The sequence below is a fragment of the Triturus cristatus genome, chromosome 12, assembly GCF_964204655.1.
Source record: "Triturus cristatus chromosome 12, aTriCri1.1, whole genome shotgun sequence".
Taxonomy (NCBI): domain Eukaryota; kingdom Metazoa; phylum Chordata; class Amphibia; order Caudata; family Salamandridae; genus Triturus; species Triturus cristatus.
In genome coordinates, this window is record NC_140595.1 from 202,370,835 (window position 1) to 202,386,909 (window position 16,075).

At 45.5% G+C, this 16,075-nt stretch overlaps 2 protein-coding genes across 2 annotated transcripts in view; one reads left to right on the top strand and one right to left on the bottom strand.

The window, feature by feature from the left end:
- Nucleotides 1–244: 244 nt before the first annotated feature.
- On the bottom strand, nt 245–2,051 carry IMMP2L (inner mitochondrial membrane peptidase subunit 2). Its single transcript, XM_085640015.1, has one exon. The coding sequence runs from the start codon at nt 1,901–1,903 to the stop codon at nt 1,346–1,348; it is 558 nt and encodes a 185-aa protein (XP_085496141.1). The 5' UTR covers nt 1,904–2,051; the 3' UTR covers nt 245–1,345.
- A 222-nt stretch (nt 2,052–2,273) lies between these two features.
- EXOSC6 (exosome component 6) overlaps nt 2,274–16,075 on the top strand; it is a 43,780-nt gene continuing 29,978 nt past the window's right edge. Inside the window, exon 1 of the mRNA XM_085640014.1 lies at nt 2,274–3,031. Coding sequence (XP_085496140.1) covers nt 2,327–3,031 — 705 coding nt within the window. The 5' untranslated portion in view covers nt 2,274–2,326. The remainder of the gene's footprint in view (nt 3,032–16,075) is intronic.

The window sequence follows — 16,075 nt, forward strand, 5'->3', positions numbered from 1 at the left end:
CATTAATTTGTTTAGCCATTTAACTGAAGGACTACGTCAAGCAAAAGGGGCAGACTCAACCATAATCAATCACCTTTCTTTTGGTTGGAAGTATCATTACTAATTAGTATTGTTGGGGTGGTGTCCTGATTGCAAGGAATAATTGGGCTAACTGGAATCCTTTAAGTATCATCTGCTTGAACAAACACGTCCTCTATAATAGATCAGCACATGTCCCTAGAAAAAGGTACTGCTGGCACAAATGTAAGTGAATGTTACATTTATTATTCACACAGCTTTAGAAAAATAAATATATAACTTTATATTCAATGTTCAAGTATAACATAGCCCAATATTAGGTCACGTAAATGCATAGAAACTGTGACATTCAAATAGCTCAGAGTGGAATTTGATTATACCGATTTTACATTCATTAGCAAACTCGGGTGTTCTATTTTGCGTTACAGGTACGTTGATTTGCTTTGCTTTTTGGGAATACCTTTTTGGGGGTCTATGCCATTGATGTCTGAAGGCAGGACATTTCACTGGAATGCGATGGTCTCTCCATTTTGAATCATTCACACTTTAGCAACCAGTGGAAAAGTCTTTCCATATGGGACGCTGTAGTTGAGCTTTGCTGCTGCAGGGCCATTCTACTTTGGTATCAATTAAATACTGCGTTGAACGCTACCCTTTCCTGTGGAGGGGTTTCCAGTTCACACAAAGCAATCAGTCTTTAAGTCTTTCTGAGAGCTTCCTTATACTCAACTGTTTTTAGGTACGAGTTCGTTATCCAAGTGGGAAAACAGCAGTCGTCTCCGGTTTGTTTTTAAGTGAGGATAGGATTCACCTTTGTGGGATCTGTGAGAAACACGATCGAGAGGAAGTGTCAGCCAGCTTTTCAAAATAGTTTTGACTCGATCTTGGTGAAGGACAAAGTGCCCACATTAGTTTCGTTTTCTCGGCAGTGCATCTTCACTTACAGTTAAGTGCCGACTGTGAGCAGGTCTCGCATGTTTCTGTGGAAATTCTGTTAGTCTTGGAGTCTGTTTCTAGTACCTATTTTACAGATCGTAGTGTTAACTGAATTGGAAGTCAACAGACTTGTATAGTGTACCGTGGTTGCCCTCAATGTGGGAATGAAAACATACTCTTAAAAAAAAAAAAAGATGAATTTACTGGCAGTCTCGAATTCGGATCTCAATGGGCTACTTCGTTTAGGAATAAGAGTGCGGCTCGTGGGGTTGCCATCGGCCCCTTCTTCTGGAACATGAGAACATGTATCACAATTCTTGAAATGCTTCATCATGGAGGTAGTGGTGTCATGACCCACATGCCTTTAGAAGTTATGAGACAGACAAATATGTTACTGAATCCTGGTCACGGGGGAGTCCCCGTCTCTGGAAAATGACACTCTATCCCCTGTGCCCAGGGGCCCTCTCTCTGAGGGAAGCTCCCTGCTCAACCTCTGCCACCGTCGTGGGGGCCACAGGATGTGCGTGGCCTGCGCGTGCAGTAGCCCCAAGGGTACAGGCCCGAAGGCGTTGCTGTCAAAGCTATGTCCACGGTGGTCGCCCTCCACCCAGGCGTGTCCGCGAGGTACACGCAGGGGCATCCGCCGGGCCCCAAGGGGCTGCACTAAGTCCCCCTCCAGTGCAATCAGCCGCTTGATTAGCTTCTGTCGCGGGTCCCTGGGAGAGAGCAACGACACCACGTCCCCGCGCTGCACATGTCCGCTCCTCGCCCGCCAACGGTTCAGAAGCACCACGTCCTGAGCCGCTCCAGGGGGGTTCAGTGCCGGCTGCATAGAATTACCCTCTACCCGAGCTATGCAGGCAACGCGGTCAAGGAAGGCTACGGTCACCGGTACTGCCACAAAAAACCCGCTGGCGAAAGCCTTTAGAGCACGCCGGACCTGGGCCATGGCTCCAAAAGCCAGCCCTCGGGATCACTGCGGGCACCGCGCGAGCCCTTTAGTGCCGCAGCATTCAAAAGTAGGAAAAATCAGCTCAAAGTCCGGGCACCTCTGCCACAAACGACCTTTGAGGAAAGAGAAAGTGAACTGACGTAATGTGGCGGCCATTTCGAAACAGGTTGCCTTGTATAGAGTTCAGTAGACCGGGCGCTCCATTACGGCGGCTGAATAGTCAGTCATGGAAAAAGCCATAACCGTTCCGGAGCTTATTACGCCCTTTCATACGCAGCTTCTTGTTTCACATAGTTCTGATGAGAAGAGGCGCACTCACATTCTTCGTCTCCGTCGGAAGCTCTGCGCCAACACCGGAAGTATTAAAGACACGCTCTGCAGAAGCACCACGTGAGACCTGGAAGTGCTGGTTTGACAGTGATGGCGCGCGTGGATAGCCGCAGGATCCGAGGCCCGGAAGAGTCTCAATCTCCACTGCTGTTTATCGCGCAGCCTTCCCTCGCACCTGATATCCCGACAGAGATCGGAGCGCTGCGGACAGACGGACGGCGCCAGGACCAGGCGGATTTAAGGCCGGTGTACGCGCGGGCAGGACTTTTAAGCCAGACTAAGGGCTCGGCGTACCTGGAGCTGGGCGGCAGCACCAAAGTCCTTTGTGCCGTGTATGGACCGCGGGAGGTGACTGAACGGCGAGATGCAGCCTCTGCGCAGCGCGGCGGTCGCTTGATATGCGACTTCCGATGGGCTCCCTTTGCACGGCGGGGACGCTCGTTGCGACCCTTCACGCACGCAGCGGGCACGGGCAGCCCGGAGCGAGAGATGGCCCTGACCCTGCAGGAGAGCCTGGAGGCGGCCGTACGCCTTGGAAGCTACCCGCGAGCGCAGATCGAGGTGCTGGTTCTAGTGCTGGAGGATCGAGGCTGTGCTCTGCCCGCCGCCGTGTCCTGCGCCGCACTGGCCCTGGTTGACGCCGGCATCGAGATGTACGACCTGGTTGTTGGCTGTGGACTGTGCCGGGGTTCTGGGGGTGGTCTGCTGCTCGACCCCACCGATGGCGAGGAGGAGCCACGGCCTGGTGTGCCCGCAGCCTGTATGAGCTTGGCACTGATGCCGCAGTTGAACCAGGTGAGAAGATGATGCAGGAGGTATATCAGGGCATATGAAGGAAAAATGCCAATGGTACTTCGGCAAATAATACAGGAGCTCTGTATAAAGTAGGCGATAGTGGTACACTGAAGTGCAAGTCTTTATTAAGTACCCAAAGGATCGCAACATCCTCCCGAAGAATAACCGCCATATGTTCCTCCCCCAGTATTCTGACATCGCATATCTCGTACACAACTCTGCACGAGAATAACCATGCCACGCCACACTTTTCTCTTTATACAACTTAACTAAAATTGTACATACAACAAAACAGCATTCCTAGTAAATATTATAGAATATATGGTTTTAAACCGTAATATAAGTATGTACTTCCCCATATACACCTTTAAAACATAACAAAGTCCTTACATTTCCCTGCTTGCTTGACCTCTCTACCTCTCCTAGTAACTCGCGGAAATAGGCTCTTTCTACCAGCGTCACAGTCAGAATCTTCTGCAACTACTTTCGAAACATGTTGATTAGCCCAGCATCCAGATCAGAAACTCCTGACGCATACACTTCCACATAACCGATTTCATCAGTGTTCACAGCTGGTTTATCCAATCGTTCCGTATCCTTTCACCATCCACAATTTGGTAGGCCAGCACCATTCTTCTCCTTCCACAAAATAATTTTGCTGTACTTCACCAACTTACTAAGGTGCTACATCTTATAATTCAACTCATCAGCATTAGAGAAAATGTTACAACACAGTGGTTCACTGTACTTGCCCATACCTTTCTTAGTTCCAACACGATTAACAACATAAACCCAGTCTCCCAATTCTAAGGCAACATTCCCTACACCGTTTTTTACCCATTGCAAGCCAGGTAATTGAGTCAATAGATGACTATGCTGCAGCTTTAAAGAAATTGTCCATTATTTGTAAGTTGGCATGAAGCTTGGCATGAAGCAATCTGTGGTCAAGTTATTATGCATAACAACTATTCTAATCTCAGAGACTGTGGGTTATATGTGATTCTTCCTTAAAATAAGTTGTTGCCATAGCAAATAATTTGCAGTTGTCTAAAATATGTGCTAAGGCAGCTACTAGAAATAGTATGTCCAATATAGCACAGGATGGGGGGAATTCAGTTGTGTGCAAGGTTACTTCTAAACCGGAGTGCAAGTCTGTACCTAAGGGTGGACAGAAAAACATTATGCCCAAAGCAAAGCACTACAGAAGTGAAGAGGAATGTTTTACATGTTGCACTGTTAATCATCTTACCAAAGACAGAAGCTGTCCAGCTTCTAAACAGATGTTCATATTGTGGAATCGTAGGGAATTTTGCCAAAGTGTGTAGGAGGAAACAAGTTTGTGAAGTGTGTTGTTGAAATATAGCAGTCTGAATCTAAGGAGGCTGATGAAGGTTCTACCTCAGATTGTGTTTTGTGCATTAAACACACAGTGTTGAATATTTGGATTGGACAAAATAAATCCGTTTGTCAAACAACCGTGGAGTTGAGGTACAGACTGTGGCGGATTCAGGTTCACCTTACACAATTGTAAACAAATCTGTTTGTTCTAGCAAATTTGGTGGAAAATTAAATAATAAACTATTGTCACTAGATGCACAACCTGTAAGTTATACAGCAGAACAACTCTGTGTATTGGGATACATAAATTTGTTCTTTCTCTTCAAATGTAGACAACCCAAATGCAATCGGTATGTTGCCGTGAATGGACCCTCTATGTTAGATTGGATGGATCAGAAGGCATTGGGTACAACATTGAATCACAACAGCATGGTGGAATCTGTCCTGTTGGTTGACTGTGAGGAATCAAGGATGGGTGTGCCAATGGAAAAGTATTCACTGGTGTGTTTTTGGGTGCTGTTGGGGAAACTCGACACGTTTTCCCACAAAATAGTATTGAAGATGGGCTGGAGGGGTCAGTGTGTCAGGGAAAACCTTTTAGTGTTGGAGATGCGGTACCGTCTGTATGAAACACATTGTTGAGGAATGGTTTATAGAACCAGTGGAAAGTACTGAATGGTTGGCCCCTTTGGTTGTGGCGTGCAAGGCCTCTGGCCAGGTGCATTTGTGTTGAATTGAGAGACCTCAATAGGACCATTGTCATTGATAAATTTCCTTTACCACATGTCCACTAATTACTTGCACAAACTAAGGGTGTGAAGTGGTTTTCCTCTATTTGACTTCTGAATACCATCAGGTGGCATTGTATCCGGATAGTAGGGAGTCTTACTTCCTTTGTGACCCTGTTTGGTTGCATTCGATTTGAGAGGGTGCTATTTGGGATAGCCTCTGTGGCTGCCATGTTTCAGAGGTTGATGCATCAATTATTCAAGAGTGTTACAGGAGTTTTTTCAGGACGGTATACTTATAGGGAAGAACAAAGACAATCGCGATAAGCTACGGAAGTGACGCATTCTGTGATACCTTAGGGTCAACTCGATCCTCAGCGCTGTCATAACAACCTCACACCTCTTCTTGACCATAGCTTATAATACATCAAACACATTCCACTATGGATGAATCGTATACAGTTTACATTAAAACAATGACATACACCATTTTTATTTATTTTTTTATTTCTGGTATTTGTAGAGCGCAGCATTCATCCCAAGGGATATCAAGGCGCTAAAAAAGAAAAGGCTGCTGAGGTTTATGCAGGAGGGGTTAGTATTTGGGAAAGAGGTGTGTTTTGAGTTTTTTTCGGAATGAAAGAAGGTTTACGGTATGTCTCAGGTCAATCAGTAGTTCATTCCATCGTTTGGCCGCCAGGTGGGAGAAGGCCCGTCCTCCTGTCCTTGTTCTATAGATGCGCTTAGGTTTTGCTAGGGCTGAGTTAATGGATCGCAAGTTCCTGTTTGGAATATAAAGTTCAATTTTCCCTTGCAAGATTGTAGGGCCTGTTTTGTGGAGGGCTTTGTGCGCATGACAAAGTAGTTTGAATGTGGCACGCTGGCGCATCGGAAGCCAATGGAGTTGTTTTAGGCATGCTGATGCCGAGTCACGTTTGCCTTTATTGCATACCAGTTTAGCAGCCTGGTTTTGCAGAACCTGTAGGCGGGAGAATAGCTGCTCTTTCATTCCTTCGAATAGAGCATTGCCATAGTCCAGGCGGCTGACTAGGAGGGCCTGGGTAATCGTACGACGACAGTCGAGTGGGATCCAGGTGAAAATCTTAGCGAGGAGTTTCAGGATTGCAAATCCCTTACCCCACAGTGTGCGCACATGATCTTTCATAGATAGTGCGTCATCCATCATAATGCCTAGATTTCTGGCGTATTGTTTCGGGGTCGGGGCTGTTCCCAGTGACGGTGGCCACCATGAATCGTTCCACGATAGTTTGGCTCCTCCGAACAGCAGGATCTCAGATTTTCCGGCATTGAGCTTGAGGCAGTGGTTGCGCATCCAATCTGCCATTTCGGAGAGGCAACTGTGGAGTTTATTTTTGGTTGTTTCTGATCCTTCCGATCTTTCATCCATGGTCACCATCAGCTGCCTATCGTCGGCATATGAGCAGATGCCGATGCCCCACTTTCTTCCGATGTCGGCCAGAGATGATACGTAGGCATTAAAGAGAGTGGGGCTTAGGGAGGCCCCCTGTGGGACTCCACAGCCAATGGGACGGGGTTCTGAATGGAATTGGCCCATGTGCACTGCTTGGGTGCGGTTGCTCAGGAAGGATTCAATCCATTGCAACGCAGTGTCTTGTATTCCTTTGCTCCGAAGAATGTTCAGTAGGCATTTGTGCGACACCGTGTCGAACGCTGCCGACAGGTCTAGCAGTATCAGAGCCACCGAGCCCCCTTGGTCGGTGATGCATCTGACACTGTCCGACACTGCCAGCAGCGTGGCCTCGGTGCTGTTGTTGGATCTGAATCCGGTTTGGGTGGGGTCCAAGAGCGAGTTGTCCTCCAGATATTTGGATAACTGTGAGTTAACCATTTTTTCCAATGCTTTGGAGAGGTAGGGGAGTTGTGAAATAGGCCTATAGTTCTCAGGGTTGAGAATATCGGAACCAGCTTTCTTCAAAAGGGGGGTTACAGATGCGTGCTTCCAGCAGTCTGGAAAGGACGCGGAGGCGAGGGACTGATTGAATAAGTTGGTGATGAGTGGGCATAGAGTCGGTGCAATTTCAGAGAATACAAAGTGCGGGCAGGGATCTGCGGGAGAGCCAGATTTTATTGCTCTAAGGACTGTTAACACTTCTTCTTCAGAGAGTGGTTGGAAGTTGGATAGACGAGGGGAGTTGCCCAAGTCTAGGCGATCGTTGTCATAGTCGGATGCAGATGGGCATACGTCATCACAAGGGGGGACGGGATGGGAAGGGGTGAAGGTTGAATAAATTTTATTAATTTTATCGGAGAAGAAGGTGCTAATCCATTCGCATGCTTCTGTGGAAGGGGTGAGAGTTTGCGAGGTGCAGGATGGGTTGCTGAGCTCTTTCACGATTTTAAATAACTCTTTTGCAGAGTTATGGTTTTCGTTGATTCGTTGCACAAAAAATGCCTTTTTTGCCTCTCGGATGGCAAGGATATATTGTTTCCTTTTGGCAGTATAGTTGGCTCTGGTTAGAGGGTCTTTCGCTTGTCTCCATTGATGTTCTGTTTTTTGGCATTCCCTTTTAAGACTCTTGAGGGCGGGGGTGTACCATTTTTTGTTAATGGTTGTTTTTTTTCTAACTTCTCGTAAGGGTGCTATTTTGTCCAATATTTGGTGAATTCTGGTTTCTATCCGGATGACATTATTACCGATAGGTTCATTGTCTGGTAGGGAGACGTCTGTCTCGTGAAAATGATTTTGGAAGTTGGAGTTATTGATTAATTTCCAAGCTCTCTTAGAGGTGAGGGGGGTGGATCTGGTCTTAACGGGTTTGCCAGGAAGTTCAAATGAAAGCATGAAATGGTCGGTCCATGACAGAGGGAGAGTTTCCTTAAGGGTGGTCGATTCGATGTTCGTAAAAAAGAGATCCAGGGTGTGCCCAGCTATGTGCGTAGGGCCATCGACTAATTGTTTCAGTTGGAGGATTTCCATGTCATATTTGAGCTGTGCGACTCCAGGAGCATTAGGGTTTTCGTAGTGGACATTGAAGTCTCCAATAATCAGGTAGTTTTTGTGCTTTAAGCACAAAGGGAGTACTTGATTCAGGAGTTTAGCGCTGAGTTTGATTTGTTGTCCTGGTGGATTATAGACAACTGCGCCCGCTAACATAACATAATTCTCGGCGAGAATTTTAAATGGTAATAGCTCATGTTCAGGATCCGCATTAGTTGTATCCGTTAGACAAGTTAGGTGGTCCCTGAAAATTACGGCGACTCCGCCTCCTTTCTTCTTACTTTGTCTGTTTTGTGTTATTATTTTATAGTTGGGGGGGAGGGCGTTGGCTAAGTCTGGAGCACTGACATCGGATAGCCACGTTTCTGTGACAAAAACTAAATCTGGCGTTTTTGAGGATAAAATGTCCCATATGTCTAATGCATGCTTGGGTAGTGATCTGGCATTAAAATATAGACATTTTAATTCATGCTGGGGGTTAGTAGGGATTATGTGAGGATCCGTTGAGAGTTGACCCAAGCTGGTCCATTGACATGAACGGCATGAGATGGGTCCGTAGGATATGCCTGGGCCGGTTTGGATGCAGTTTGTTGTTTCGATAGGTTTATGCAGGGCAAGTAAATCGCTACGGTTGTAGCGAATGGTGGCTACCTCAGGTGCGCTGGAACCTACAGGGGATATGGCCCCTGGTCCCGGTCGGTCGCGGACGGGCGCAGACGGGCTTGCCTTAGGCGCGCCTTCGGCGCGCAAAAGTCGCGCCCGCTGCGCACGTCCGCTGCGCTTCCTGGCAAGACACATGCTTTATGTTGGCGGGTCAGGAGGTTGGAGGGGCGTGTCCAGCCGAGGGGGCGTGTCTCGCCTCTCCCTCGGGAATGGCGGGGATCGTTGCAGCGAGTAGCGCTGTTTGAGAAAGCCAAGTGATGCAGGTAAGTGAGATAAAAACACAGTATTACAGGTACAGGTTTTAAAAAGTGAATAGCCCTGCTCCCGGCTTTCCGCCTCAGGAGCCAATCTTTAATGCGACGCTGTAGAGCGGCGCGCTCTATTTGTAGGTATGGCGGGGGGCGTGTCCAGCCGAGGGGGCGTGTCTCGCCTCTCCCTCGGGAATGGCAGGGATCGTTGCAGCGAGTAGCGCTGTTTGAGAAAGCCAAGTGATGCAGGTAAGTGAGATAAAAACACAGTATTACAGGTACAGGTTTTAAAAAGTGAATAGCCCTGCTCCCGGCTTTCCGCCTCAGGAGCCAATCTTTAATGCGACGCTGTAGAGCGGCGCGCTCTATTTGTAGGTATGGCGGGGGGCGTGTCCAGCCGAGGGGGCGTGTCTCGCCTCTCCCTCGGGAATGGCAGGGATCGTTGCAGCGAGTAGCGCTGTTTGAGAAAGCCAAGTGATGCAGGTAAGTGAGATAAAAACACAGTATTACAGGTACAGGTTTTAAAAAGTGAATAGCCCTGCTCCCGGCTTTCCGCCTCAGGAGCCAATCTTTAATCACTTTGAGCGGCTCTCTGGAGATGCTCTTCTTGAGATTGAGAGTCCAAAAGACTAATATCATCTATACCAAAAGTAATACTACATCCACTTTGGCTGTCTATAGGTGAAGAAAGATTATTATTTGAGACTTTCAGAAACCTTTTGTTGCATGCACTACCAATGTCTGATTCTTCATTCTTTTTAACTGGACCAAGAGGATTATCGCAGACAAATATTTGATGTTTTAAGCAGGCCTCAGTGTTTTTTCCTGCTTGACTATTTTGCACGTCGTTACTGAATGAAAATGATGAAGTATGAGTCTTGGGACCTTCGTTTCCAGAAGGTTCAATTTCATTGACAAGAACATCTGTTTGTTCTGCTGGATTACCAAGCATGTCCACGCAGGTCACATCTGCTCTATCACTTCCTCTGGAAACTGTACCTGGGAGTGACCCATACATTGATGTTAAGACATTTTCCATAGCAAGCAAAACATATTCCTTATTCTGAATCAAAACTTGAGTTTTATCAGGTGTTAGGTTGACATCAACAGTAGAAGCAGGTAAGATAATGCTGATGAAAAAAACAGGATATGAACGGGCTGATTCCTTTCTGAAATTCAAGTTGTAGTACTGCCGAACCAGCTGGCTGGAGGAAGACTGCCGAAAGAGCAGCCCGAACTTCCCACAGCCAGTAGGCTTCCCACACCATATTATTATTGTATGATATTCATTACCATCTCAGTAGTAAATTACTTTATTTCGACAACAAGTGCCATAAAGGTTTCTGACAAACAATACTATAAAACCAGACATGTAAAATAGACACTTAGTTCTTGCTAAAGTTATTAAAATTCAGTTCATAAAAAGAATAAAACATCATTACAGATATATGAATAATCTAAATATTAACATAGTTTATACTAAGGCAGTATTAGGTAGCCTCCATTTAAATCCGAAAGATAAGGCGTCTAAAAAAAAAAATGCAAGTAGACCTGCAAGTGATAGGGGCCCAAGAGTGGAACAAAGGGCCACTTAAGGGAAGGCATGCAGGAATGAAGATCCTATGGCTTTAAGCCTGGCTTAATAAAGCCTTCCAAATATGAACAGTAATAATCCTAGGCAACTGAAGGGCAACAATGACATCAAACCCTATATACAAGAACATTAATGAGTGTTTAGACTCAGTATACAACACATTTAAGTTAAAATTTCCATTTTATTGATATGATTTCATATATCAAATTTAAAAGTACTGACATTTACACAAATCACTTAATAACCATAATACATCATAACAAACAATTTGAAATTATGATCAATTATACAAAACCAATGATCACAACCACTGAAAAAATCAATATTTCTGTATAACGCAACAAAAAACAATCAATGTTGATATTGTTAATGTGAAAGTGTGGCTGAAATGGTGAAAAGATCTTGTTTTTCTCTACGCGCGTTTCGGCGTGCAAGACGCCTTCTTCAGGAAAGCCACATTTATTCCTAAACAGACAATAAAAACAAAATAAAAAATGTATACATATATAACAAAGTGTACATACATTCCACATCCTGCCCAAAAATTTTGCTACCACACAAACATATAAAATGCTGGGTTCAGATCTCAATATTCTGAGAGCAACCTCATATTGGCGAGTACCCAACTTCCTGCATACTGGCTTAATCCAGGTAGATTTAAAACGTGAATAAAGCCCATAGGTGAAAAAAATGTGTGCCACAGTTTCGTTAGTAGTTTTACTGCCTGGGCATAACAAAGATCTTGGTGATAGTGTGGACCATTTAGCTGTAAATGTATTTGAGATGCAGTGAGCCCATCCTGAATTGGATGCAGAGCTTCCTGTCAGTAGGATCTGTAATGCTGTCCAGATATTGCTCAAATGCACTGGCAGGTTTAAAGTCTGCAAACTCCCTTGTCCGTACCCCTCTAGTAGCATTTAGCTCTGCATTTTGGGCTACCCACTCCCAATAACACCTTTTCAATTGTTTTTTTGTGGGAATGAATTCCAACGTGGGAGAGTTCCAAGCCTCCTGCATGCCCATGGAGTATAGGATCTTATTAATATTACTAAACCAGACTATTTTGTGGTATCTGTCCAGCCTGACTAGTTCCTTAAAGGCTTCAGTGTAGGATGCTAGTTGTGGCGTAGAAATGAGTCTCCTCCAAAACAAAAGTGGTCATAACCTAGCTCTGTCTTGAATTGATTTTCTTCCCATGTCGAGCTTAAAGGGGTGTAGATGAGTACTATCCAAATTTAAATATCAAATATATATCTTTATTCGGATATTTACAAATAACCATAAAAGATTCACATCATCAAGTCAACATACTTATGTTAAAAACCACAATCAGATATACATAATACCCTAAAATCATCAATACATAAAATCCCAAAATGCGAGATCATAAAAAGCAGGACAATTAAGTGCTAAAGTTCATTTGTCGGCAACCTTCTTGTGCCTATTAATGATTGTCTGTATCTGAGATGAAACTTTTATATTCATATTGGCAAGGGAGCAATCCTAGCAGTTAGTCCTCTCCTCTAATGTTTCTTAATCTAACTGCCAGTCGCAAAAAGTGCACAGTGCTAAATAATACAAATGGGTCAGCAGAGAGTTTAAGAAACAAGAGGGCCACTTTAGCCTTTCTAATTTTTGCGCGTTTCAAGATGTTTTTTAGAAACCGCTTCCTGGGAAGGTCGTAAAATGGACATATAAGAACAAAGTGAATGGTGTCTTGCGGAGATCGTTGATCGCAGCCGCAACACCCTTTTTTGCTAACATCATTCGTGTAACCAGCTGGAACTGAAAGAATATGGTGCAGGAGGTTTAATCTAAATCTTGTTATCAGGAATCTATCATGTCTGTTGTGTATATTGGACAGGTAAAATTCCATCCCTGCACAATTTTTTGTAAGCTGGTGTTCTCTTACAGTGGATTTCCGCCCTTCCCTTTCCTCTCTAACGTTAGCTGAATATCATGAGAAGTCTGCCTTTATGGCCCCCTTGTCTCTCTTTCCTATTGTGGAGGGGTCATCAAAAAGATTAGCATGGCCCAGACTAGTTAGTGTGTCCTTTACATATTTGAGCCAGGGTATTTGCAGCCCCTTGTCCCCCTTTAAATAGTCCTCCAAGATTTGTCTGCTAAGGGTTGCCTCAGGGTTTATCCAGATTTTAATCCAACAGATGATGGGTTTGAGGCATGCCCTATCACTAATATAGGGGATACCCAGCTCTTCGTGGACTATGAAAGAGGGAATACTTTGAGGGACTTGCAAAAGTCTCCTCAGGAACTTATCTTCCTCAATCTGAATTTTTCTCCCATTTGTAAAGCCCCACACCTCACTTCCATACAGGGTTTTAGCGCAGCAGACAAGACTATATAAATGTACAATTTCGTTGGGTGACCAACGACCCAGTCTGCGTGCATAATTCATAATTGACCCCTCGGCACCAAGTTGTTGGGTGCATTTATGACTTACAAGCGGTTTAAAATTTAGGTCTTTGTCAAAAACCATACCCAAGTAGTTAAAATGTTTCACCTTCTCCAATTTGTGTGTGCCTATGGTGAAAACACAATTCTTATGTGGGTTTTTTCCTACTTCCATAATGAAAGATTTTGTGAGGTTAGGGACTAAGTCAAGGTCTGCCATAAAACTGACAAATCCCCCGATGAGGGCCTGCAGGCTCCTGCCAGTGCGCGCCAGGAGGACCGCGTCATCTGCGTAAAGGAGGACAGGTATTCCTCTCCACCCTATGCAGGGGCAATCTGCCTCCAGGGCTCCGAGCGCCTTGTCTAGCCCATTGATATAAAGCGTAAATAGGAAGGGTGCCAGGATACATCCTTGTCTCACCCCGCCCTTACACTGAAATTCCTCAGTGACGTCGCCCTCATTTGTATACCTGACCCGTGCCGTAGTATTTTGGTGAAGCATACGCAGAGCGTGGATCAAACCAGGATCCACGCCCATGGTACTCAGGATTTCCCACAGCCTTCTTCTGTTGACACAGTCGAAGGCCGCTGAGAGATCCATGAATGCCAGGTAAACTGTCCCCTCCCTGGCCACAGTATACTTTGCCACCAGATGGTAAAGGTTAAGGCATTGGTCAGTTGTGGAGCGCCCTTTTCGGAAGCCATACTGTACGTCAGTAATAATATTGTTTTCGTCAGCCCATATCATTAGACGATTTAAAATGACTCTCCCCAAGACTTTCGCCGTTACATCTATTAGGGATATTGGGCGATAACATTGAGGGTCATTTTTGTTACCCTTCTTAAATATGGGCACAATGACGGCCGTAGACCATGATCTCGGCATGCCCACCTCCATGGCGGTGTTAAAAACCCTAGTTAAAATGGGGGCCCAAAGATCTGTCTGGCTTTTAAATAAATCAGGAGGTATCCCATCTGGCCCTGGCGCCTTCCTCACTACTAGGCCTTCTATGCCCAGTTGAACCTCGTCCACCATAATGGGTGTCCAGTCACTAGTGGGGCAACCATTTACTGGTGTTAACTGCGCCTCCGGTGCCCCACGATTATACAATCTTGAGAAGTGTGCCTCCCACGCCTCTGGTAAAATATGGGAGGCCAATTGTGGTTTATCTAGGGTTGGAAACAAGGGGCGTTTATTATCCTCCAGAAACTGCTCATATCTTTAAGCTCGGCAGCCTCTCTTAAAGAAACCCATGCTTCATTTTGTAGGGCTATTTTCCGTGACTTGGTCGCCTTTTTGTAGCTACTCCTGCAAGCGGCTATCTCACCTTTGTCCTTAGGGACCTTGGTTAATGCCAACTTCAGGTCCCTGTGGGCCTTTGAGCAGTTCTTATCGAACCACCTGGGACTAAAGTCACCCTTAGGCTTGGGTTTACTTCTTAAGAGACTATCGATATGCAGAGCAGTGCCCTCAAATGCTTCAATTAAGTCCGTCCCCTCTATGTTGGGATCTAAGCACCTCCAGATATGATTCTCTGCATTGTCGAGGAGAGCTCTGTGGAGTTCATCGTCATCAATGTAACTCCATTTGATTCTTCTCCCCTGGTCCCTAGCTTTGTATTCACCCACAGTAGATACTTCAGCCCCCTTGGTACCAAGTATGTCCGCTAATGATAAAACCAAGGGGTTATGATCGCTGAACACGCTAGGTATTATCTCAAAATGGGCTACCCTGCTTTCAAACACAATGGATATAAAAAAATAATCTATAATTGAATCCCTTCCTCTCCCCTTAAAGGAAGGGATCAATGAGCTAGGTGTCCCATTCCTGATCATGTCCATCGTGTGGGTTAAAGCGAACTTGCTGAGAATTCTAGTTAGTGCCAGGCCCTCACCGGAGTGTTCCGGATGCCAACCAATGGTAGTGGGACAGGCATCCCACATCCCATCTTCCCATTTCAAGTATGGGCACTGGTGGCAATTAAAATCCCCCATAAGAATTAATTGGGTGCCTGCATCCCTTGAATCATTTAGACTAGTCAACCTCTCTTCCAGTTCAACCAAGTTTAGCATGGATTGTCCTGCATTGTAAAAATTAATAAAAATAATCTTTATACCCTTTATTATGAGTTTCACTCCCTGGAGGCAACTTGAATCCCATTCCAGGTCTACCCACCTCCCATTCAGTGCCAGTGCCACGTACATAATTAACCCTCCCATGGCACGGCCCGTAGTTGATTTCCTGGCTGCGACAAAGAATGACTTGTAACCTTCAATAAATGAGGCATTGTTACTTATTTCCCATGTCTCCTGGAGGCAAATAACATGATATTTTCTAATAAAATGTAGCCAGTCCGAATTATGAATTTTAGATGCCAAACCAGCAGTATTCCAGGAGATCAGCCTCAAATCGTTATGGTCTGGGTCTTGACCTTTTGATGCACCGGGCAAGTTCCTTGGGGTGGTGCCCCTAAATAGACAATTGGCATGAGGTCTCCTGGATCCAGCTTCTCTACCCACCATGCCTACATCGCCAACTGCTACATCTGGGTCGGGGGCCCCCAAAACCAAATCAGGTACCATTAAGGGAGGCGATTCTACATGGTTACTAAAGGTATCTATGTCTGTCACATACTCCCCGTTCCCTGGTGTCGTCAGTCAATCTTGCTCATCCAGGGGGGATAGACTTGAAAGGGGGGCAAATCTATTTGATTGAAAGCCTTGAGCCTCCTCCCTTCTTCTCAGTACTGCCCCAGACCCCAGCCAACTAGTACCCTTGGGCGAAGCTCTATTTCTATAAAAGAAATGCAGAGGTAACATCCTAATACAGGACCCAGGGACTCCTTCCTCATATCGATTGTCCAACAAATCTCTGACTAGCTCAGGATACCTGAAGTTAACTATCACACAGTCGCCCGCAAAAATTTTCGCGGACTTTCCAATCCAAGCTACCCTCCTAGCCATAAGGATATGCCTGTGCTGCAAACTTCTATCAGGTGTGTTATTGAGTAACCAGTGTGAGGCTTTATTGATCAGAGCATTGGTTGTTTCCTCTCTATCGTTGTTCAGACCCGGCACTCC

Bases quoted from the DNA above. Each gene is read 5' to 3' on its own strand.
- IMMP2L (XM_085640015.1), bottom strand. From the start codon at position 1,903: ATGGCCCAGGTCCGGCGTGCTCTAAAGGCTTTCGCCAGCGGGTTTTTT.